This window comes from Dermatophagoides farinae, chromosome 8 (genome assembly GCF_024713945.1).
Source record: "Dermatophagoides farinae isolate YC_2012a chromosome 8, ASM2471394v1, whole genome shotgun sequence".
Classification (NCBI taxonomy): Eukaryota; Metazoa; Arthropoda; class Arachnida; order Sarcoptiformes; family Pyroglyphidae; genus Dermatophagoides; species Dermatophagoides farinae.
The window spans coordinates 793,468-820,339 of NC_134684.1; the positions used below are offsets into that span (position 1 = coordinate 793,468).

General features: G+C 29.5%; 2 protein-coding genes across 4 annotated transcripts in view; one reads left to right on the forward strand and one right to left on the reverse strand.

The window, feature by feature from the left end:
- The window catches only part of LOC124495766 (uncharacterized), a 45,048-nt gene extending 24,693 nt beyond the window's left edge, over positions 1-20,355 (forward strand). Inside the window, exons 2-9 of one of the 2 annotated variants that reach the window (XM_075733638.1) lie at positions 12,621-12,851; positions 12,935-13,123; positions 15,030-15,145; positions 15,709-16,194; positions 16,261-16,979; positions 18,114-18,382; positions 18,531-18,665; positions 18,726-20,355. In XM_075733638.1, the coding sequence (XP_075589753.1) occupies positions 12,621-12,851; positions 12,935-13,123; positions 15,030-15,145; positions 15,709-16,194; positions 16,261-16,979; positions 18,114-18,382; positions 18,531-18,665; positions 18,726-20,212 (3,632 nt within the window). In that variant the 3' untranslated portion in view covers positions 20,213-20,355. Of the gene's footprint in view, positions 1-12,620; positions 12,852-12,934; positions 13,124-15,029; positions 15,146-15,708; positions 16,195-16,260; positions 16,980-18,113; positions 18,383-18,530 lie in introns of both variants that reach the window. The other variant, XM_075733636.1, reaches the window with a different exon arrangement.
- Positions 20,356-22,351: 1,996 nt separating this feature from the next.
- LOC124495462 (uncharacterized) lies at positions 22,352-23,465 on the reverse strand. Of its 2 annotated transcripts, none has more exons than XM_047058846.2 (2): positions 23,139-23,465; positions 22,352-23,076 (listed from the first exon to the last, which is right to left on the reverse strand). In XM_047058846.2, exons 1-2 carry the CDS (start codon positions 23,241-23,243, stop codon positions 22,540-22,542), a joined length of 642 nt encoding a protein of 213 aa, XP_046914802.1. In that variant the 5' UTR covers positions 23,244-23,465; the 3' UTR covers positions 22,352-22,539. The 2 variants fall into 2 exon arrangements, with proteins under 2 accessions (XP_046914802.1, XP_046914803.1); XM_047058847.2 differs by having other exon boundaries at positions 23,135-23,465.
- Between the last annotated feature and the right edge of the window lie 3,407 nt (positions 23,466-26,872).

Consider the following 26,872-nt stretch of genomic DNA (forward strand, 5'->3'; position numbering starts at 1 on the left):
AATCAACACATGTACCGGAGTTGAAAATAAAATCGACAAGATTCTAGCATCATCATCGGTAGTGTAGGTGTTTTTTTTGTCGGTAGTGGACACGCACAAACACAAATTGCCAATCATTTTCTCACACATACACATATCTTTTTTTTAACAATGTATTTCTTGTCTCATACACACACACACACACAAAAGCCACCATAAATTGTCGTCATTGTTTCCGTTTTGTTTCATAATAATAATAATAATCGATAGTATCGGTTGTAATCATGTCTGTGTGTGTGTGTGTGTGTGTTTTCGACTTTTTTTTCAAAGGAAATTACATTGTACACACACACACACACACACACAACCAGTAAAGGAAGAAAAAAATGTCAAAAAATTTTATTTTTTTTTCACAATTTTTTTTCTATATTATCAAAAATGGTTAGTTTCATTTTTTTTCTGTTGTTGTTGTTGCTTGCTTTCTTTCTTTCTTCACTGAAACAATGATGATGATGATGATGATGAGATTGGCCCTTGGATCCGGCGGGAACCAAAAAAAAAAAAAAAAAGATTAATCATTTACATCGTCCTTATGATAAGCGGGCCCATTGTGTGTCTGTGTCTGTGTCTGTGTCGGTACGACTGAAAAAAAAAGAATGAAAAGAAAAGAGAAAAGTAAAGGAAAAAAAATGTAATAACCGAAAACACACAGACACACACAGAACGTAATTTAAAAGATTGTCTCATCATCATCAGTTTTGTTCTGATTAAATTTGTATTGAAAACAACGAAAAAAAAAACATTTCTTAAACGACTAAAAAAACAACACACACACACACACACAAACATTCACATTCACTGATCCCAATTCTTAAGCCATAAATAACGGTTTCTTTTTTTTCTGGTTCCAAAATAAAATGATCGGTCAAATTTTTAATCAATTGGATTGAAGTTTTTCTCATCATTCTCTCTCTCTCTTTCTTTCTCTTGTTTTGAATCTTAATCTAAGATTTAAACTTTCCATGCAAAATCAATGAGCCATATAAAGCTAGTGATGGAGAGGCATTTTTTTTTTTTTTTTTTGCTTTGTCAATATGGTATATCTACGGCCAATCGGGATTCTAACTATTGGTGATTTTAATGTCGTACTACATTTAGTACCATTGTTTGAAGTTCAATTTAGTTTAGTCCCGCTGTGAATTTAATTTTTCGTTTGAACAAAAAAAAAAAAAAAAATCTTTTGAAAGAAAACCATTTCACCATTGATTTGATTGTAATATAGTAGTGAACAACATAAATAACATTGAAAATCATCTTTATGAAGAAAAAAAAACGACGACGATGATGTTGATGATGATTATCATCATCAATTGATTGTTTGATCGATTTGTTAAAATATCGAGATTTATTTTCATTATTATTGATTGCCAATATAGGAACAAATAAACAGAACAAGAATGAAGAAGTTCATCTATTGATCTTTGTTCATTAAATCTAATCATCAAAATCAATAAAATCATCATCGTCGTCGTCGTCATTGTCTATTAGTGATTATTATCATCATCATTTGAACTGGGATATGAGAAAAAAAAATTCTTCATCATGATTCACGTGTGTTTTTATGAGAACTAAATTCTTTTTGTTTTCTGTTTCCATCATTATCATCATATATTCTGATGTTCGTCTGTTTCCATATTTTTTCTACTACAACCAGTGTAATAGGAATAATGAAATTTTTTTTTAAGTGAATTTTCAATTCACGATGAGACCATATTAATTCCGCTGCCGCTACCGCTACCGTTGATGGTGTGAATGAATTTTTGTACAAAAAAAATTTTTTTTTATAACCAAAATGAAATTATGCAAATTCTTTGTTGTTGTTGTCGTTGTTTTTTTTTTTACTTTAACATGGTTAATGCAATTTTTGCTCTTTTGCCATATCAATATCTATCTATCTATCTCTCTCTAGAGAATATTCTTTTCTCCGAATAATGTTTTTATAATTTTTTCATTTTCATTGCAAAAAAAATAAAAAAAAACACAAATCATTAACCTCATTCGCATCAAGGATAGTATTTCCGGAAAATTTTTTCATCTTTCACTTTTACCGATAATCCGATACTATTCAGAGTGAAACCGAAAAAAAAATTATCCATTTATTTAGGTCGATATATTCATAAACATTCGTCATCACTTTTTTTCCGGAATCTAAATATCGATTTATTTTTTATTTTTTTTTTTTGTTTTTTGTTTTATTTTATTTGATAGATCGATTCATTTTGAATATTTTTTTTTGTTTTCACACCACACAGATTTATTTTTTTTTCTGTGTGTGTGTGTGTGTCGCTGTTGATCCATTTTCATCTGTGAAATGAATTTTTTTTTCAGTGTACACATTCCACATAATAAAGATATGCCAATTTTAACAAGATTTGTGTGTTTGTCTCTCTGTGTGTGTGTGTTTGTGTTTGAATCGTTTATTTCGATCGTTGTCGTCATCGTCATCATCTTAGACGACAATGATGAGACAAAGATTCCAGAAACCTTCTCATTCATTCATTCATTCTAAGAATTGAAATTGAAATTGAATGAATAGAAAAAAAAAGATTTAATCTTACCAGAGATAAATGTAGTTTGCCATTTTTTCTTCTTCTTCTTCTTCGTTTTGTTAAATTTTTTTTTTGTTCTCCACTGTTTGTATATGATGCTGGCAACGTGTAATGTGTGTATATTTATATATAGATAAATCACAAGACTAGAGACAAAAAAAAGGATGATGAAGAATTTTTTTTTCTCTCTCTCTCTCTCTCTTTCTGGGTCGGTTTTACTTCATCAACCAAACCAACCAAATGCAATACAACGCAATGAAATAAAAACACACAAGACTAATCAGCATAATAATGAATTGACATTTATCTAATTTTGTATTTCTGCTTGTTCATTCATTCAGTCATTCATCCTTTTTTTTTATTTTCATTTTCATTTACATTTCTTCGGGATTTATTCATGTGTTTTTTGTATATATACACACACACTAATGGCGGAATTTTTTTTTATATTCATATTATTGATTTTTTTGGTGGTGGTGGTAGTAAAATTGTCATTGACGAATTTGAATGGAATTCTCATACAATATCAACAACAACAAAGAAAATCGAATGTTTTATGATATGGTTATGGTGAATGATGGTAAATCTGATGATCCATAAAGTTAAGAATGAATGAATGAATGAATTGTAAATGAAAAAAAAAAGAAAAAAAATGAAAATTGAATGAGAATTGTAAATGTGTGTGTGTGTGTGTGCATTTGTCGTGGTTGTCGATTAGGTTCTTCACTTCTTCTTCTTTTTTTTTATTCTCTGAGAGAAAAAAAAAACATTGATTTTGACATTTATTTGATTCTGTGTGTGTGTGTTTGATATATCGATTTCATATTATTTTTTTGTTATTATTCTATGACAATGACGATTCTTTTCTTTTCGTTTTTGGGTTTAGATTGAGATTGAGAAAAGAAAAAAATTTACATTATAAAAATCAATTGTCAATTTGGTGGTGACAATTTCAAAAAGAATTTTGTTTATTTTTTTTTCTTGTCTACAAAAAAAAAAACAAATAAACATTGAAACCTAATCAAAGATTACAGATTCTCTGTATGAATATATATTCTGTTTATTTGTTTTTCAAGATTCAGTCTCTGACTATTATACAATTTCGATCCTTGTTTGATAATGAAACACGACATCATATTGATTGAATTGATTCTTGTTTTACTATAGTCGAAGACGATTGTTTTGTCTTTTTCTTTTCGACACATTCATTCATCGTACGTTTTTTCATTTTATCATCATCGTCATTAGCTCCGGAAACACGAAACAAATGAGTTTACAAAAAGAATTTCTTCAATTTCTTCAGTTGCTTGATTGTTCTGCTGCTGCTCATTTTGATTTGTTTTCGTTTCATATCCGTTTGTGTTCATATGTATCCTGAAAATGAAAAATCAAAAAAAAAAAAAAAAAAACAAAAAAGAAATTATCATGAAATGAAATGAAATGAATAAATAATCATCATCTTTGTCATGTACACGAAAACGGAATCGTACTATTTCTTGCCATTTTTGTTTGTCATTTGATTTGTTTCTTGTTTGACATTTATTTATTGGTGAATATATAAATGTAACCGACCTGTGTGTGTGTGTGTGTGTGTGTGTGTGTGTTAAAATATATTTTCATTTCCATCATCGATTGTCGATGTATTTGCCGATTCAAAAAATTTTTTCTATCTTCAACCAAATTACGATTGAATTGCATATTTTTTTCGTGTGTGTGTGTATGTTATTTGTGAATGATAAATTTTTATTTTTGCAGAATAAATAAATGATGAATCATTTTTTTTCCTTTGGTCTCGATTCATTCGATTCGATTCGATTCGATTCCTTCGCCAACATCATCGAAATTCGTTGTTTTTTTCTTTGGTTGTCGATTTCTATGTGATTTAACCGGCTCGTTTTTAAATGTGTGTGTGTAGTAAATTGTGACCGGAAAAAAATGAACGGGCAACTGAAGAAAAAAAGCCAATCTTTATTTTGAAGTGAGAAATGATTCTGTTTGTGTGTGTGTGTATGCATGGAAACAGAAAAGAGCAACAAAAATTCAGAAAAAAAATCCAAAAAAAAGAGGACGAAGGAAAAAATCGATCAAAATCAAATTTACATTTTTGCCTATATATATTGTGTGTGTTTGTGTTTGATCTGACTATGGTTTTTGTTTTTTTTTTTTTGCATTTTCGTCATGCTGTGTATCTTATATCAGGAATCAGGAATTTTTTCTCTCTCACTATTGATGCTCTATAATTCCAAGATAAACATACACACACACACACACACACACACACACAGAATTCATCCCCTTGTTCGTTAGTGACAACACTGAAACGCTGTGGATTTTCTCTCATATCTTTAACAATAAATGAGAATCAAGAACCAATAAAAAGGCAAAGAAACGCCAAGCCAAACCAAAACAAAAAAAAAATATTCTTGAAAACTAAACATTCAAAACATTTCAGACTTTTTTTTCTTCTTTCGTTCGCTATTCACTTGCTTTTTTTTATTATTCACACAGGAAAATGAGTCATGAAATAGTTTGACTAAAAGTCAAGCTATTTCTCGTTTGCACCTACTTCAAGCTATTTCATGACTCATTTTTCTGTGTGTTATATTATTGATTTGATTATTGCTACAACAACAACAACAACAGCAACGACAACGAAACATGAAATCTGAATCAAGGAATAAAGTGGATAAAAATTCTCAACGAAAAAAAACACTACTTTTTTATGAAAAATAGAAAAATTGATTCTATAAAGTGGTGTTTTTTTCCCCAAAAAAAATAACGCACAAACACACACACAGTGTGAATATAAGAATATTCTTTTGATTAGATTTCATATGAACACACACACACAAGATGAAAAACAATGCAATATGTTTTATTTCAAAAAAAATCGAGCATTATTCCACGACCACCATCCCTTACACAACACACAAAACAAGAAACTAACACCAGAAATTAAGTGTTTTGATCAAAAAGAATAAAAATATGCTAACCAATTGAATGATTGAAGAAATATTAAATATCAGCTAAATCACCCATCAAAAAAATGACAATAATGAAGCTAAGAATCGAGATATAATAATAATAATAATAAAAACAATTGCCCATTTCATAGATTATTGACTTTGTCGTTTGTTTTGTTTTTTTTTCTTTTTTTTGTTACTCATTATTGGCCATTGGAATGGCAAAGTGGATTTTTATTCTCTCATCGTCATAAAAAAAACGATTCTGGAATCAAAAAAAAACGATCAATTTTTGCCAGACACACTTACACACCTGCTAAAAAAGCCAGTATTTTTCGATGATGATGAACTGAAACTGAAATTCATTCATTTTGATTTCCAGAATAAAAAAAAAACTTTGACATTTGTTGGTTTTATTTACAGTGGTGGCTAGTTTGTTTTTTTTTGTGTGTTTACCAGCCATTTTCATCATCATATTTGTGAATATTTTTGGATTGAATGACAAAAAAAAAATGATGCTGATTGATATCATTTTTTTGTGTGTGTGTGTGTTTGATATTGATAATCAAGCTAAGCATTAATGAACTTATCATCATCATCATCAGCAAATATTTGGGTCAATTTGATTATTGTATCCATTGACAATCATCAATCATATACACATCCAATGGATTCAGACATTCAATAGCCCGAATAATAATAAAAAAAGCAATATGGTCCTCATATTCGGTTACTTTTGGATTGCAATCATTTTCTGATTATTATTATTATTTTTTTTTTGCTGATTCGGATTCTCTTCTTTTTTTTGTTTTTTGTTTTGGACAATCATATAGAATATAGTGTCGCCAAAAAAAAATATAACAAATTAACTTAGTGAGAACAGAAAAAAAAGTGTCAATTTGATTAGTCAGTCAATCGAATCGCTTTATATATGATAACAACAACAAAAAAAATGTATGGTCACTACAATGAAATCAAAAACTGTGAATTGTCGATGACAACAAGAAAAATCAATTTATGATGATGACGCTTTCACACACATACACACACAAGAGATAGATTTAGAATGGTGGAGTAAAGAATTGAAAGTGATCAATTTTTGTTTTTTTGTTTTTGTTTTGAAAAAATTCTCCACTTTCATATTTTTTTATCATTAAAATTGCAATAATTTGACCTAAAGTTCATCCAATGTGTGTATATGTGTGCCACAATCACCTACAAAAAACCAACTACAATACAACCAGACAAAAGACTTGATAATTTTCACACATTGATGGTGGCATAAATAGGTTTTTCTTTTCGCTTCAATGCTTCCATTATATTCCAATATTCAAATTTGTCAATTTGTTTTTTTTCCGTGTGAATATAGAATCGATTCCATCAATAAAAATTCAGATTCGTTTCGATTAAAATTGGCAAAATAAAAATTGTAATGTCCAACATTTTTTTTTTCGTTTTGTTTTGTTTTTGATTTGAAAATAATGCAACATGAATCATGTATGCAGAATTTATTCTTGACAATTTTTTTTTCGACACACACACAAACACACCTACGCGGCTGAAAATATGAAAAAAAAATTCCACAAATCAAAATGGCTACTTTTTTTTGTTCTGTTTTGATATTTTGTTGATAAAAATCTCACACAGTTTCTCTCTATATCCTGATTGAAACCGGTTAGTAGCCGCCACCACCACAACCACCAAATGAACGAAAGAAAAAAAACGAATCCACGACAATCAAGATATAAACACACACGCAGAATATTCAATGAAATCACCGAATTGCTGTTGTTGTTGTTCAATATTGAATCAAAAGTTTTTTTTGTGTTGTTGACCATTCTGTTTGTTTGTTTGATTTGATTCTTCTCCTGTATTTTTTTTTCTGGTCACAACATTTCACTTTGTTTGAAGACAACAAAAAAAAAAATAAGCAAGGAAAATAGAATTGACAATATAATAATAATAAGTTGTTTCGGTTCGTTTCATTTTGTTTCTTTTGACTTTTGGTTATCCGATTTTGTATTATTACATAGGAAAAGTTATTTTCTCATTCTTGGATAAAATTCTGGTAACAAGAAAGAAGGAAAACAAAAAAAAACGACAAGAATCTTGCAAGTAGATTATCGCTTCACATCATGCAAAAAAAATGAACAAATGAACAAACAGAATCCTATTTACCGAAATTTTCCATGTAAATAATATGCAAATAAATAGATGAAGTGAATTATTTTTTTTCTTGGACCTCCAAATGTCATGTTTGTTCACCACCACCACCACCACCACCACCAATGGCCACCCTCAAACATAAATCAGAATTTTAGAAAGTTTGTTTTTGTTTTTGTTGGTGGAGAAAAAAAATGAATTGAAAAAACTTTTTTTTTTTGATTTTGAATCCTAATTTTTTTTTTCGTCATTGCTGAATGACAATAATTCCTTCGGGCTATTGTTCAAACCAAAAGTTTCGCTTTTCATGATTAATCCCGTTTTTGAATTGAAATTGACCTTTTAATTTTATCCATTATTGATTGATAAAAAACATTAATGTTTCGTTTAAAATGGGATTTTGTTTCATTTGTTTTTTTCCTTTCTCGCTTGCTCGTTTGTTTGTTTTTTGTATTTCATTTGCACGACCAATGGATAGAGTTTTGGGTGGTAACCAGATTTTTTTTTATTATTATCATTTATTTCTTTGCCAAACAATCATCTTTCACTTGAATAAACATTTTTAATTGGAATTAAGAACATAAGAATTGCCAGAATAATGTTGGAAACTGATTCTCGAAATGACAAAAAAAAATAAGAATTGAAATCGATTGTGATTGTGTTAATCAACGTACACACACACACACGCACACATTTGATTTGTTTCGATTCATTTAATTATTGTTGTTGTTGTTGTTGTTGTTTTTTAAGCATTCAGAATATTCTGTTAGATTATTGAATCTTGTGTCTACTGTGTATGCTCAGGTTATGACAATAATGGTGCATAGAGATGACGCAAATTCATCATATTGCAAAGAATAAGAAAATGTTGCATAATTATACATTGTTCATGGCGAATAAAAAAAAAAAATGAAGAACATCGTCTTTTGTCGATGTCAAAAGTGTAAAATTATTAATGAAATGAAATGAATGAATGAATGATATGATGATTTTACAGAAAAAAAAATTTTCATTTTTTCCATTTATTCTCTTGTTTTATGCTTTGTTGGCTTAATATTAAAATCATCATATCATTATCATCATCATGTTTTTTTTGTTCATTTTGCTTTTGCATTTTCTTATAATTTTTTTTGTTCCATTTTCATTTTTTTTTTGTTACATTAGTGTGTGTGTGTGTTTTCGGTATGATTAATTGTTTTAACTGGAATAAGAAGAAGAAGAAGAAAAAGAAATCAAATTTTTCATTTTCCATTTTATTTTTTGTCGTTTCATGGATTTGTCAAATGTTTTTACAATGTTTCTCTGGCTCCAATTTCATCGATCATTTTTTTTTCATTCATTCAAAAATGGATAACGATGCTGATGATGATAATGATTGGATGATGATAATCAGAGACCGTTACAAGAGAGACAGAGAGAGAGAGAGAGAGAGAGAGAGAGAGAGAGAGAGAGAGCTAGCTAGCGTTTAGTTTCTCTTTTTTTTTCTTTGAATAAAAAATTGATTTTTTTTTCACATTTTAAATTCATTTCATTCCATTTGACATTATTCTGTGTGTGTGTGTGTGTGTGTGTGTGTGTGTGGATTCATTTGTTCAAACAAAAAACGAAACGATTCTCCTATTTCATTTTCGATCGAATTCGAATGAAAAATAATTTTTTTTTCTGTTCACCAGAATCGATCCAAAAAAAAAACAGAGAAATGAATTGACGTTGACTAAATTTTTTTTTTTATTTGGTTGTGATTGTCGTCATCGTTCTCTTGCTCTGTAGTTCTTTCATTTTCTCGGATTTCATTTCGACGGCCAAGAAGAACAGAAAAAAATAGCCAATGCAAAGGCAGCTAATAGCAATCAAAAATCATTTGATTTGATTGTTTTCAATTTGTCTCTCTTTCTCTCTCTCTCCAATCGTTTTTGTTTTTCATGATAACGCTGTTTTTTTTTCGTGTCTTTCATTTCGTAAACTGATCCAATAAATAATTGATGGATTTGCTTCTTGTTTTGTTTCCATTCATTGATTTACAATATTTCATTTATTTTCTCCCTTTTTTTCTTTGGACCGGATTTTCCAATTTCTAGTGAAAACACGCCCATCATATATCCAAAAACAACAACAACAGAAACCCGACCATTTCGGGTTAGTGGTTTGTGTTTATGTGTGTGTGTGTGTGTGTGTGTGCGTGGATCCAAAAACAATTAAAATTTCCAACAAATAACAATAATTCTGCAGAAATTGTTTCCTTTTTAAAGATGTTTTATTTATTTATCCCGATTCTAACTAGAAATGATTAATGAATTTTGGTTTTTCACCACCATCATCATCATCATCATTGTTTGCTCGTTTTCATTTGATTTGAATATACTACGTGGTGGTTCCATTTACATTTTCATTTTGGTTGTTGCAAATTCAATTTATCCATTTAGCGCGAGAGAAAATAGAGAGAGAAAATACAAAAAAAAAAATATTCCATTCTCATTCACAACTCGTCGTTGTTGGGTTATCAAATTTTTTTTTTGTTGAACGATCGATTTCATTCCATTTTCCTTTTTGAATTGAATTTTTTTTTTCATTCATTCATTCATTTTGATCCTTTTTTTTCTTGACGGTGGCAAAGACAATTTTTTTATCGGTCCAATTTTACTTACAAATTTTTCCCATCTCAAAATGGATGGTTGTTTTATTCAACAGAACAAAAAAAAAAAAAATTTTTCTCAAGAAATTTCCCTTTCAACAAAAAGATGATTCTTGTCTGATTCTACTTTTTCGTGGAAATTTCTTCCATTACACAGTAGTAGAATTTTCAAAAAAAAAAAAAAAATTTCATCTTTTTGAAATATGAAAAAATTCTTTTTTTTTCTCTCCAAAAAAAATATCTAATCCGATTAGCTTTTTCATTATAAATTTGAACTTTTTGTTGTTGTTGTTGTTGTTGCTACTGCTGTAGCAGAATAGTTTTTTTTGTCGTTTCTTTTGTTCGATCATTGATTGATCATCGAACAAGCGAGAAAAAAGAAAAAAAGAGATGCAAAAACCATAATTAACACTAGATATACAGTTAGTTATGTAGTTTTGTTTCATTGTTTCAGATTGTAAATTAGCTAAAGAAAGTTTTTTTTCGCTTTTTTTTTCTTCTTAACCCAATGATGATGATGAATTTCCAAGATGAAAATTACAAGAAAAGAATCGAATCTACGATTATTCTGCTAATTATATACTTCTATTCAAATGAGAATTGAGAATCTGGGAAGAAAAAAAATGTTTAATCAGAATTCAAAACCAGTTGTCGGAAGTAGTAGTGTATTTTGAAATAAATCAAAAAAAAAACTGATTGTGAATAGAAATGAAATTTCGAAAAAAAAGATGGATATGCTAGAATCATGATCAGTGAAATTCTAAGAACCGGGTGTCGTTTGTCTCGACATTCCATGATTCCATGATTCGATGATGATGATAATTTTCATCAACAGTCAGCAAGAATACAAGAAAAAATTATAACAAAAAAAAATTATTCCCAAATTTTTTTCATTTGTTGAAAAATCACGTATTCATCATTTGATCAATTGGCGAAAATTCAATGAAGCATTTTTTTTTCGATGATTCAACGTTGATTCTGATTCTGGTTTCATAAGTGGAATATTGAAATGGGAAATATGAATATGAAAAAAAACGGACGGAAATTCAATTAAAATATCCATTAAAACAAATTATTTTCCATATTTTTATTCCACTTTATGTTTATGGCTTAATGCAAATAAAAATGTGCCTTGGAAACAAAAACGAGCAAATCGATTTGCTCGTTTTTTTTCTAAAAAGATTCTTTGAAACCAAAAACAAAAACACAGAATTCCAAATTCCAAAGAAATAAATTATTACCTAGTCAACCATTTTATTTATTTGATTTGATGTTTTTGCTGTTTGTTTGTTTTGAGAACTCCTCATATTACCTGCGATATATTTTTGTAAACATGGAAAAATCACATGATGATGATGATAAATATCGCTTTATCCATAAATGACGTTATTGTTTCTTTTTTTGTTGTCGTGGTGGTGGTCTTTGTCATCTGTAATTTTTTTTTCTTCAAAATTCATTCATTTTTTTGGCAATAACAATGGATAAAAATTTTGATTCCAAATCATCAGAAGAACGTGAAGATTCTCGATTATTGTTGATGAATGATGATGATGATGATGATTCAAAATTATTGCCTACAAAACAATAAATCATCATCATCATTCAATGATCATATAATTGTAAATAATTTTGCCAAGGATTTTTTCTTGCTATTCATTTTATCCAATTGTTATCGTGGTGGTAATGATCCATTAACATCGACAACTAAATATGATTATCAACAATCGTCACCATCATCAACAACACCTGAATTGAATGAATTGATAAATAGAAAATTAGATCATGATCTTGAAAAATTGATTTTATTCAATGATGATCATCCAATAATAAATTATTCCGAGAATCATATAATGCATCATTACCATGGTTACAATCATCATCATCATCATCAACAACATTGTGGTCATCATCATGGACAAAAGCAACAACAAATCATCATCATCATCAACAATAACAACATCCAGATTGATTTACATTTTGATTCAAATATTTAGATACATTTCCATTATGATTATTTTTTCATTTATCATTTTTCTAATTTATTATTTCATTATTTCTACCTAATGTAAAAATATACGATTTTTTTCAATGTATTTCGAATGTACTCATATTTATTTATTTATTGATATTGATTCAGATTGATGAATTTACTAATAATTAATTGATTAAAATTAAGCTATATTTCAATTTTTAAAATTTAAATTCTTTTTCATTCATTCATTTACTCATACTTTATTCTTTGTTTTTTGTTTGTTGTTGTTGTTGTTTATACAGAATCCAATACTCATCATCATCATCATAATAATAATCAGTATTTGAAAAATCATCAAACAAATGGCAAAAATCAACAACAGCAGCAGCAACAACAACAACATTATCCAGTTATTGTATTCATTTCCGGTGATTCATATCAAACCGGTACAGGCAATTCATTTGATGCATCAATATGGTCTAGTTATGGACGTGTTATTGTTGTCACATTGAATTATCGTCTTGGTGTACTAGGCAAGTTGATATTCATTCATGATTACAAAGCATCTATATTCATTGATCATCATCATTTTTATTATATGTTTATTAAAATTCAGGATTCTTACCAGCTTTAGTTGATGGCACAATTCGTGGCAATTATGGTCTAATGGATCAAGTGGCTGCATTACATTGGATACAAGAAAATATTGCCGAATTTGGTGGTGAACCTCGTAATGTTACACTAATTGGACATGATTTTGGTGCTGCTTGTGTCCATTTGTTAATGTTATCACCAATGGCTAAAGGTTTGTTTGTTTGTTTGTTTGGATATTGATTCATAAACAGTGTTTATTGAACACACATTGTGATGATTAGGATATTTGTGTGATTGTGTAATCTATTTCTGTTTTTTTCATTGATTGATACAATGAATTGAATCGCTCACTGTGTTTCACAATCTGAACATGGCACTAAATCAATGAAAAATTTATAAAGATTACAACAAACAACAACAACAACATTCCATTACATTAAAATAAATAGATTCAATAGGTGGCAAGGATATATAAATAATTAGTTTTTTTATTCGTTCTTCTCCTTTCTTACTTGAATTCATTGATATATTGATTTGGATTCTGATTGAATCTTGATCATGATGATCATGTTTTCTTGATAATAATGATGATGATCATCATCATCATCGTAATCAAAAAACAAACAAAATCTAACAATAACAACAATGAAACAAAACAAAACAAAAAACCTAACCAAACTAAAAAAAAAAAAAGTTTCGATACAAATATTCTGTTTTTGGGTTAATTTAGCAAATTAACACGCTCAGAACCATTCACTTAGATGTATAATAAAAAAAAAAATAAATCTTGTAGAACGAACAAAAAACAGAAAACAAGATTTGATCCATACACTCAATCAATTCTTGAAACTTACTTATGGACCAGTTTTTTTAACACTCACTCACACACACACACACACACACAATCACGGTGAAAATCTTTACCGTTTTTGATTGATTGATGCACTTTTTTTTGAGTGTGTTGAAATCCAACAACAAAAAACGCAAAAAAAAATATTACAAAACGTTAATTATTCTCTCGATTCTGATAATGTCTACTGTCTATGAATTGGAAATTATTCTCTTTTTTTTGTGTGTGTGTGTTCATCCAATAAAAATCGATTCATGTGTGTTCTATTTATTTATTTGTTTGTTTGTTTGTTTGTTTGTTTGTTGTTGTTGTGTTGTTGTTGTTGTTTTGACATTTCCAACAACTACCACAACAACAACAACAACAGCAACAAACTTGTATTGACTTGTATCTATGTATTTGAATTTATAATCTATTCTCTATATCTGTCCATCTGTATTATTATTATTATTATATTCTTTGTTGTCTGTGTTGACAAATTCCTAGAATTTTTTTTCTTTCTTCCGTTCATATTATATTCTCATATGTCAATGATGATGTAACTGAATGGTTTTTTTTTCTTCTGTAAATTGTGTAAATGGTAACACAAAAAGCCTATAATCATCATTATTATTATTATTACCAAAAGAGAAAAAAGAATCATCATAATGAATCCCATCAAACTCTGAATTTTTTTTTTGTTTGTTTGTTTCGCCTATAGGGTTGTTGTTGTTGTTATTGTTATAGTACTCTATGGAAGCCATAAATTCTATAGTTGGTTGATCACTTTTTGAATTGATTCTGTTGTCGGTTTGTTTTCCGGAGGGGGGGGGGAAGTGGGAATAAAATTTCCCTTTTTTTCCCATATCATAAATATTCATAAAGCTTTACTTCGTTTTAATTTTTTTTTTGCCACACAACAAAATAGACTCATGGTTCATCATGGTATGGGTAGTGATATAAATTTTTTTTTCAGCTTTTTTTTTTTCACCCGAACAAATGAAAGTTGAACGACGGTTAAACCTTGATGAGGTCAATAAACACACAACACACACACACAGTGTGAAACCACAATTGTTACAATAGATCCGTGTGTGTTTAATATTTCATAAGCAGGTGAAAACAAAACAAAAAAATTAATCCTTCGTTTTGGTAATCTATAGAAAAAAACAAAAAGAGCGAAATCATTTGTCAATCATTCAATGTTTTACTTTACGAAATTTTTTTTTCAAATTTAATTTTTTGTCCTGTTTTTTTTTGTTGTTGTTGTTGTTGTTGCCGCTTGTAGGTTTATTCGCTCGTGTGGCCTTATTAAGTGGTTCGGCATTAGCACCATCTGCTATTGTTCGTGATGCTGAAAATAATGCAAGACAATTGGCCAAACAATTGAATTGTCCAGTTTATGTAAGTGTAGATTTTGGATATCATTTTCCTCCTTCCACCCCAGCCCCCACATCCCGACCATTCACATCCACATTCTACCTCGTAATCATCATTTATTCGATATATATCGATGGTTTGGTCATAATGAAGAGAGAAAATGTCTCGACGTCTTTTTTTTCCATTCTGGTTATATATCGCTCATTGCTTCTGCTTCTTTTTGCCGATGTTTTTTTTTTTATTTTATTTCGATTGATCATTGATCAGCTGTCGATCGTTTGTTTTGTTTCATTAGTAATGAATCGATCTGGAATTTTTTTGGTTTTCTGGATAAGAAGAATCAAAAATCGAAAAGAAAAAACGTCACACACATTTCGATGAGATGGCAATCATTCTAATACTATCGTAGACGATGTAAACAATTGGATTGTGAATGAATGACAAACAAACGGCCCTTGACACCCACAAACAATCTATTTCCACTTTATTCATTAATGTGATCTCTAATTTCTTTTTATTTTGCTTGATATGCTTTTTTTTATATTTTCGTTTTTCGTTCATTCCATTTTCTTTTTTTTTTTTATAAGGATAATACACAATTAGTTGATTGTTTGAAAAGAAAACCATTCGATGAGCTTATTCAAGCAATGAATCATATTCACATATCACGTTATCTATCACCATTTGGTCCAATAATCGATGGTATCGTTGTGGTGGAAGAACCACGTACAATGATGGAATCAATGGTTTATGGACCATTATCATCTGCTGCCTCATCATCATCATCATCTTTTGTATCGTCATCGAAAATTACCTCATCATCATCATCATCGTCTTCATCATCACCATCATCTTCAAATTATGTTTTTTTCAAAAATAGTGCCTCTTCATCTGTTTCTTCGGATTTATTTGCTGCCAATCATTATCATGGTGATATATTATTCGGTGTGACAAAAGTTCAATGTCCATTAGATGTTTTCACTGGTTATGAAGAACGTTATGGAATCAATGTTGAACGAAGAAATCAGATTGTTCGAACTTTAATACGCAATTTATTTGATTTTCATCAGCAGGTAAATGTGCTATTTTTTAAAAAAATTTTTGTTTATTATTAATGTGATTTGTTTTGGGTTGTTTAGACAATTTTCTGGACATTGATCAATGAATATACTGATTGGAGTCGTCCAAGTGAACATCCAATCAATTTATTAGATTCTACAATCGATATATTGGGTCATGCATTGATTCTTGCACCATTGATTGAAACCGTTGAGCTTTACGCTAAATCAATGGCTGATCGTTTTCCATTTAATACGAACAGTAACAATAACAACAACAAGGATAATACATTCGATTTTGCATATCATTCTCATGATCATTATCAACAACAACAACAAAAACAGGATTCAAAATCTGGAAAGATTTTTTTCTATGTCTTTCAAAATAATCCAAAATCTATATTATTGGATTCTTCGACGTCGTTACCAAATTTTGGATCAATAGACAGCAATATCTCACCAATGATGATGATGATGACGACTAGTGGCCAAATACAATCAATTGATCAAAGACTTGGATCAATGTTGAATGATGAATTGGATTATTTATTTGGTGCACCAATTGCTCAACATGTAACTGGTCATTCAATTGGACATTTTCAAACTAATTGGACAACAATGACTGCTGGACATCGACAACAACAACAGCAACAACAAGATCTAATATTTGATAGCTTAATTGCTAATGACAAACATCAGGCATCAACAAAATCAAAAATCGCAACAGCTGTAGTAGCTGCTGAACATATTCATCTTAGCCAAATGATGATTACATATTTTAGTAATTTTGCCAAATATGGGTAAGTTGATGATGTAAAATAAAATGCATTCGTGTAGAAATTCCATTCATTTGTGTGTATTCTATATACACACACGCATTAACTACTTTGTAAATTTTATATGAATGAATGATTACCACTAGACCATGGAATTTTTCTTTTTCTCTTTATAGAACATGTAAATTTTCACATGTCACATGATAATCAAACTACTAAACATAACATATAGGATTTATTATAGTGAATTATATTCATTATATATATTAGTGCACCATGCTCCATCATCATCATCATCATCAAGCTCAAAGAGCACAGGTGGACAAATACAAACATGCAAATATAATAATAATTTGGCTAAACATTCACATCATAATCATAAACTATCAAAGAAGTCTAATTCTATCTAATAGAATCTATGTTTATAAGAAAGAATCATTTCTCATAATGATTGTGTTTGTGTGCTGAATTTTCAAAGAGATTAACCGTTCGGTATTCATTATTTTCGTTTTTTTTGGACAATCTTTTTTTTCTAGCCTCATTATTTTTTCCCAAAAACTATTACTATTACTACTACTACTACTACTAACGAACTACTAAGAAGGTCGAAAAAAAATTTTTTTTTGACAAATCAATCATCGATTCTTATAGACACAAATTCTTTTGAGTCCAGTGTTTCCAACACATTGACTAGCAAAGTATTTTTTTTTATTTTTTGATAAAGCTTGAATTTGAAGAGAGTTGTGTACACTAGCAATGACGTTAAGTAAATCAGTAATTTGTGGTCAAACCAAAACAAAACAAATCATCATCATCAATCATTTATCGTCTATGGTAACAGATTGAAGATTCAACAACAACAAAAAAAAAATTTTTTTTTTTATTCGTTGCTCAGCAAGGTCAATTTAGTTACTTTTTTTAATTAAAAAATTTTTTCTTAATCACAAAAGAGAGTTTAGGATAAATAATTTCTGGCAACAAATTCTGGAGAGTCTCAGATTCTAATTATTCTTGCCAAATGTCTGTATGATATCTGAATTGGCTGAATTCAATTCTATTTTTTTTATCGGAAAAAATAAAACATTTCCTTTATCCTTGAATGAAAACTAAATTTTTCTTATTTCAACAATTTCATTTTTTTTCGTTTTCAAAAAATAGGAATCCAAATCATCCTACTGGTTATAGTAATGATAACAACAACAACAACAATGGCAACAATGGCAATTATGACAAAAAAAATTATCCTTATTCTCACAATCATCATCATCATCATAATATGGATGATTCCGCATCATCATCATCGATTCGGAATGAAAATAATGAATTCCGGACATCCTTGCCATCACCACAAACACCATCATCATCATCATCATATCTACTTAATTGGCCTCAATATACTGTTGGCCAACAACGTTTTTTACTTATAGGTTAGTTGTTATGAAGAGTAAAAAAAAAAATTGAATCGAATCCATTTCCATTGTTGAAAATTCATCATAGATTCATTTATGGAATCGATGGAATCTTTAATATTAAATTCCTATTAACTTTCTTTTTCTCTTTTAATGATATGTTTAGGATCCAAACCACGTTTACGTGATCATTATCAATCGCATCGTTTAAGCTATTGGCTCAATTTAATACCACATTTATTGCAGGATCAATATCGATATTCAATGAATAGCCGGAAACAATATGCTAGCATCAGTAACAGTAATAATAATATTCATCATCATTCTGATCAAGATGTTGTTAATCATTTACTTGATTTAGATATTGATCATCTAGAATTTGGATCATCATCATCATCATCGTCATCATCAGATGATATTGGACTTCGTTATATTCGTCATCATTTATTGGATAATTTTGATGATGAAAATTCCTATGATGGTCCTGTTCGACAGATAACATTAGTGCATGGTCAACAATTGAATTCTGTAGTTGGCAATGATGGTGGTGGTGGTAATGTTCAATCGATAATGAAAAAATTTCCAGGCAATTCATGGCTTCGTAGTTCGTCATCATCATCATCATCATCCGGTTCATTATTTCGTATGAATTCTGATCAATCATTGAATGATTCTTCAATGAATGATTTCACATTTTCAATTGGTGAACAATTTAGAATAAAAAGTGCTTCTGGACAGCAACAGCAGCAGCAACAACAACAACAACAAAATATTGGAGATGATAATACAACTGCGACAAGTAAACGTCATAGTAGTAGCACTGGTGATTCAAATAATGACAGCAATAATAATAATAATAATGGCGGCAGTAGTCATAATCTTCTTCAAGCTACCATTGCTGTTGGTTGTTCATTATTAGCTTTAAATCTTTTAGTATTTGCTGGTGTTTATTATAATCTTCAACGACAAAATTCCGTTTCCATATCATCATCATCGACGACAACCGATTCGATTGTAGATTCAACAAGTTGTTCAACTAAATTTAATGCCACTAAAATGGATGATCATCTAATGATGATTGGTGGTGGTCAGCAATCAATCATCACAAATAATAATCACAATAGCTGTGCACCTTCAACATCTGCATCGGCAACTTGTTTTGCTAATCCAATGGGAATATTATGTACGAATAATTCAGATTATTATGGTGTTAATAATGTCAACGAAAATTTGATCGATTCAAATTTAGCAGATGGACAGCAACAGCATCACCATATTATTCATCATGTACATTATGCTGATCATGAAATGTCAGCTGATCTACAACAACAACAACAACAACAATCCTGTCATCAAGGAATGGAAACATCATCCGATATTCTAAATTGTTCATTGTTGAATGATCATCATGGATCTTTGTGTCAATCGCCCACAACCAATCAACACCAACACCAACATCATCATCATCATCATCATGAACCAGAACATTCTCATATTGCTCAATATTTTCCATTACATAGCTTTTCATCATCAAGCGGTAGTGTTGGTGGTGGTGGCGGTGGCGGTGGATCAGGAACGGCAACATCAAGTAATCCAAGTAATACAACCGAAACGGATACTGATAATCCATCATTTTCGACATCATCAACAACGAAACAAAATATTATTCTATCCAATCGTACTATACGTTTTAATCTTTCAGAACCAACAACAACAACATCATCTTTTAATCTTGATGATCATGATGATTGTCATCATAATCGACAATTATCACCAACCACAACCACAACAATAGTGCCTTCAACATCATCAACAAATAATGAAATATTAAAAAGAGTAAAGATTTGAACAAATTTTTCTGTTTTGTTTTGTTTTTTGTTTTCGATAAATTATGATTTATTTATATATATATATATTGAACTGTGAAATTTTAATGTCTTTTTTTTTAGTTGAATTGAATATAAATAAATAAATAAAGAAAGAGAAAGAAATCATTTATTCTGAAATTATTCTGGAATAATTTGTCAACGGAGAGAAAAAAACCAGAATAGCAGCAAAAAAAAGATGAACAGAAAAAAAACTCATCCATCATCAACATCTTTTTTCATCTTTATTGTTGTCATCATATATGGCCAAGCGTCAATACGTCTTTTATTTTTGCATCCATGTGTTATCTCTCTATTTTTTTTTTGATGTTTATTTTTTTTCGGTTTGTTCGTTTGTTTGTTTGTTCGATGACAAACTTTTCTATTTATATAATATACGTGTAAAGTGTGTATTTTTAGTGAGCTTTGTTGTTATATATGAAAAAAAAACTTTGATCAAAGAAAAGAAAAAGAAAAAGAAAATATTTACATCGCCCATCACCCACACATATATTCAATAATAAGAATCGCAGCGGCAATTCGTAAACAACAACAACAACAACAACAAAGAAAAAGTGTCATCCCATTCATCTATTTTTCATATTTTGTTTTGGTTTTTTTTTTGTTTGTCAAAATGGTTGGTTTTTTTTTGGTCTTTTTTTTATCATTCTGGTTGTGTGTGTGTGTGTATGTGGCTGTATTAATCCTTCGAATTTTTTTTTTGTCATAGGGATAACAAAAGAAATATAATTGTCGGCTTCCAGCCAGCACAGTCAACATTATCTTATGGAAAAAAGAAGAAAAAAAAACCGGAATGACCCGAAAAAAAGGTCTCAAGAACCGTCGTCAACCACCACAATTATTGGCTCATTTCGTTTTGAGAATAAAAGAAAAACAATCTTTTCGAAAACCATTTGCCATCGCTTATAAAACCAAGACAAAAAAAAAAGATCAAAAAGTTTGTTGTTGCTGCTGCTGCTGCTGCTGACGAAATGGATCCAATTTGTCTTAATTTATGTCAAACATTTAAACATCATTTTATTTATGTTATTGTCGTCGTTGTCGGCGTCGTTTTTTTTGTTTTGTTTTGTTTTTTTGTTTTCTGTGTTCTATTTTCTTCACTTCCATTGGATTGGAACAATTATGTTTGGAACCCAATAACAATACAAGTCAAGTGTTTATTTTTTTTTATTTTTACTGGTGTTGAATCCATCCAATTGATGAATCGTGAATTTGTGTATTTTTGTGGCCACAAAAATTCGTCTTTAAAAAAACATATATGGTGGTTGATGAAAATTGTCACTATCTGTCTCTTTCTTATTGATGATGATCATCAAAACAATCACACATAGTTTCGACAATGATGAATTTCATTCATTTGAAATCGTTTTTGGTATGTTTGTTTTGAGTGCGAAAATGAAAAAACATTTACTATTTAAAGTTTTTATTCTTTTTTTCTTGATTAGGCACACACACACATGTTCAAATTGTTCCAGATTTTGTTGGACAAATTTTTTTTTTTTTGAATCAGTGATTAAAGGATAAAAGTTGTGTTCAACAACAACAGCAACAACAACATTTGAATTTGATTGAAGAAGTTATCTTTTTTTTCTGTGGTGTTTGGCTGAAATGAAATCAACTCATAAATCATTTTATTTCAAGACATAGATAAAGCATCAAAAACTTTTTCTTTTTGACAATCAAACTGGCCCCATATCAAAAGTCATTCATGTAAAAATGGAAATCGATCATCAAATCATTGGTTTATTCAATTCGTGAATGAATTTTCTATTGGAATTTTTCATTCTGAAATTGTTTATCATGTCCACACTCTATTATTGAATTGTGTTCCACACAGAATGTGTTATTGAATCCTAATCCTAAATGTGTGATAATTAATTTTGCAAGTAAATTAATAATATTGATAATCAACAAAACTTGACATCTTATAACGTATATATATACGTTTTCAGAATATTTTGTTTTCTCACTAATTTTTTTTCAATTTATGTTTAGTTGTTGATTTATTGATCTGTGTGTTCATGATGTTTTATTGCGAATTCCATTGTATTTGAATGTGAATTAATTTTTTTTTTGAAGTAGGTGCTGACATCTATCCACTTCCATTTTAATTCAACAATATCAACTACTTTTGCTACCTCGGAGACTTAATAATTATTCTCGTCGACAGATGGCAGAAAATATAGTTGATCAATCAATTCATGTTTTTCAAGATCTAATTTTAATTTAATTCGCTCTTAAACGCTATCATCACTCAATCTATCGATGTTTTTTAAAAAAAAAAAAAATTTAATTCGAATCTTTTTGTTTTAATATTACTTTTCGCCATCCATGACTGCCAATCATCATCACCGGATTAATGGTTTCGGTTGTTATTATTTTTGTTTGTCTTTTTAAATCTTCACTTATTATCTGTAATGGTTCATGTGGTTGTATTAATTTTAATAATAAATTATTATCATTTCTTTGTAATGATTCTGATTTTGTCGTAGCCGTCGATAATGTTGTCGCTGTTGTTGTTGATGTTGATAATGGTGATAGTATTGGCGATGAATGACGTTTTGCTGTTGCTGTCAATATTCGATGTCGTAGTCTCATCATTGTTGGTCCTTTTATTGTTGGCATCATTTTACTTAAACAATAGCTTAATATTAATAAAAGTCCAATGAAAAATGTCGCTATACCAATAATAAGAAAAATGTATGCACGTGTAAAACGTTCGTTAATAATCTTTGTTGTTGTTGTTGTTGTTGTCATATCATCATCATCATCATTTTGATTAACGAAAATCGTTGTTGTTGTTGTTGTTGTTGTATTCCAAGCCATCTATTTTTAAGTGGAAATGTAAAAATGAATCATTCATTCCTTGCATTTAAATTCATACTTGCCCCATTATCAGGATTCTTGGTTGCTGTCGTTTCAATTATCATTGTACTGCTAGCATTTATTATTGTTTCCATCGTTATCATTATCATATTCATCATCATCATCATTCGTCATCAATTTGAAAACCGATTACTTTTCGTTGAACGAAAATTGATGAAATTCTGAATGTGTGTCTATGTGTTATTTGTTTCTTTGGAAAAAAAAATTAAATTTATCACAGAAAAAAAATTTTCATTTTCATTTGCCTTTAAAAACCAATTAATGTATCGATTTATTGTAATCGAATTAGTCATTCTTTATTTTATTCGAGAACCAAAAAATTGAAAACTCCAAAAACTTAATCTACCACCACAAAAAAAAAAATTGGAAAACAACAACAACAAATGCACATTGATCATTATCAAATATTCATATATATGCTCAATGTGTGCGCGCGCTTGTGTGTGTGTATCCAGGACAAATTGATTTCAATGATGATTGGTAATAATAAAAAAAAAATTCATTCAAATCAATAAATTTGAAAATTGTATCGAATTTTTATTTTTTTCCAACAACGGAAATGTTTTTTGTTTCCATTCTACAAACACACATGTGTATATGGAAATGGAAAAAGAGTAAACATGCGGAAAAAAAAATTTTCTACGATTACATTGGAGAATTTTTTTTTCAAACGGTTCAATTTTTTTTCTGGTTGAGATAACCAATGAACAAAAAAAAAAGAAAAAAAAAGGTAAGCCATGGATCCATGGACCACCTTGAAGCATGTACATTGATTGTTAATCTATGTGTGCGGCAACTATGTTTTTTGTTGTTGTTGTTGTTGTTGTTTTGGCAATTTGCCAGAAACAAAAACCCAAGCTAATCATTTCAGGTGTAAATCGGCACGAATCATTTTCTCATCAATTTTATTTCATTAATAAACCAGAAAAAAAAATTCGTCAACAACAACAACAACAACAATATGCAATTAACGAAAATTAAAGAGTAGTAAAAGTGAATTCTCAACATCCTTGTTGTGGTCATCACATTTTGGTGGCCTGATCATCAGATGGTGGTCATCACCACAACCACCACCACCATCACCACCACCACTGCCGCCAATTACATGATAATAGTTCTAAACATCAATTAATGACATTAGACAGCAAAAAAAAGATCTTGTTCAATAATTAATAATTTTTTGACTAAAATTTCTTGGTTGTCCCAACAACAACCAACCAACCAACCGACCGACCGACCAAACAATTAATTTTCTGACTTAACTGATGATGTTGTCCTAAATTGAAATAAATTTTTTTTTTTCAATTTGAGTTTTAGTTTTTCATTCATTCATTCATTCATTCATTTCATGATCATCGTCATATTTTATTCGACAGTCTCGGATTTGTCATTTTTTTTGTGTGCGTGTGTGTGTGTGTGCACACTGATTGATTGTGACATTTATTTCCTGAATAAATAAATGGTTTTAGAATGCTAAAGTCAATCTTTTTAAATCCAGAAAAAAAAACAAACAACAATATTATGTCATGGTCTGGATTGTTTTGTTTTTTTTCCAGATTTATAATGTCTGAATTGCTGAATTATTTATCTATAATAATTGCTGCTGTTGTTGTTGTCAATCAAGTGAGAAGAAAAAAAAATATATAAATCTAAACTCCCCCTCGTCCCGCCCCCCGAAAACAAGGTAATTCTATCATCATCACCACCACCCCATCCATCCATTCGCTCATTAAGCAAAACAAATTTATAAATAAATGAATTTCAGTTGAATCACTGTTGTTGCTGTCATCAACAACAACAACTTAATCATTAGAGATTCTCATTAAAAATGACAAAAATAATAAATTGTGTCTGGTTTTGGCCCTAGTAGTGTTTTCAATCCTTTTTTTCTGGAACCTAATCGGCTTAAATTGTTGTTGTTTTGTTGTAAATTGTCATCGTCGTTGTTGTTTCAAGAATTGTCAGAATTTTTTTTTTTTTTTTTAGATTTTGATTTGAAATAAACAAAAATTGAAAATTTGCTCGTTTTTTTCGAAACCAAGTTTTTTTTCACATATAGTTCATCGACATTTCCATTGCTTGTATAACGATCATTTTTTCTTTTGGTTGTTGAAAAATGTATTAAAAAAGAAAGAGAGAAAAACATTCAGTTAACCCCAATTTTGAAAGGGTCGTCAACCGGTCGTAAGTTTTTTTTTTGTTTTTGTTTTTCTTCCTTACACAATATTAGAATCGGAAGCTTTGCATGCTTGAATTTCAATGTATTCAACAATGTGTTGAATACATTGAAATTGTCAACCACCAAAAAAAAAACACCAACCTGATTTGATCTGTTCAATTGAACGAACGAAAAAAAAAACAGTTAGTCTAACCATAAAATGATAGAAAAACAGGTCAAACGGAAATCATTTCTTTCTTTCTATTTTTTTTATTATCATGTACATTATACTGATGATGATGATGACGATAAACAAAATATACATCGGCGGCATTTGTGAGTCGCGGTAAAAAAAAAATGTCAAATTAAATATTTATTAATTGCAATTTTATACCTGAGTCTTTTTTTTTATTTGATCATCATATACTACTAAAAAAAACACATTACATGATTACACACACACACACACACTACAATGCAATCATTTAACATGTAATGACCACACATTCATTCATTCATCTATTGTGCACAAACAAGGCGGCACTTTATTTTTTCATGTTTTTTTTCCTTTAGGCAATAAATAATTGGACGCACACATTATTATTACATGATCAAATAGGAAAATTTAGATGGCCGAAATTATTTACCAGATGATGATGATGATGATTACAAGTAAATTTTCAATCATTATCCATCATATTGATGAATAATGAATGTTATAGCAGTTAACCAACTCAATCAATCAATCAATCAAAAAAAACAATATTTAATTGATGAAAATGAATATTGTCCAAATATTTATTGCGCTTGGTCTGTTTTTTTTGTTTGTTTGTTCGGATATTGTTTTTTTTGTTTTGTTTTTTTCTTTTTCATTGTTGATTTGTGCGGTAAAAGATAAAAGATAAATTGAAAATCTATATTGATTTTAGATATGAAATGAAATGAAACAAACAAACCAAACAAAACAAAACCGCAACATACAACAAATGATGTGAGCCAGTAGAAAGAATGAAAATGATACATACACACACACACACACACACGCTAATAATAATAATTAGCCGTCGGCTGAGCACTCAAATACAAAGGTAATTCCTTTTTTTTGTTCTTCTTTGTTTAATTTTTTCTAAACATTTTATTTATCACGGATAAAAAAAACAATTGCCGTCAATATAAAGGTAAATTATCAAACAAAACCGATGATGACGACATCTTCGTTTGATTTATTTATTCAATTTTTTTTTGTTCTGGTCCAAATGCAAACAAATGTGTTTGTTAATTCATAATTATCACGTTGATCTAACATATTCATATTCATATATTCATCATACACACATTCATATAAAAACATTCTTAAATCTTGCCTGACAAGACACACACACACACACAGACTGCTTGGCGGCAATAATTCTTGAGTGTGTGTGTATGTGTGTGTGCACCAATCAAATGATCCGACAAGTGGCATGATCTTCTTCTTTTGATGATGATGATGATGATAATCACAATTGGCTCTTTAAATCTTTAAAAAACATGCTTACTTTCCGGCGCTTTTTTCTTTCTTTGTGATTTATCATCGGA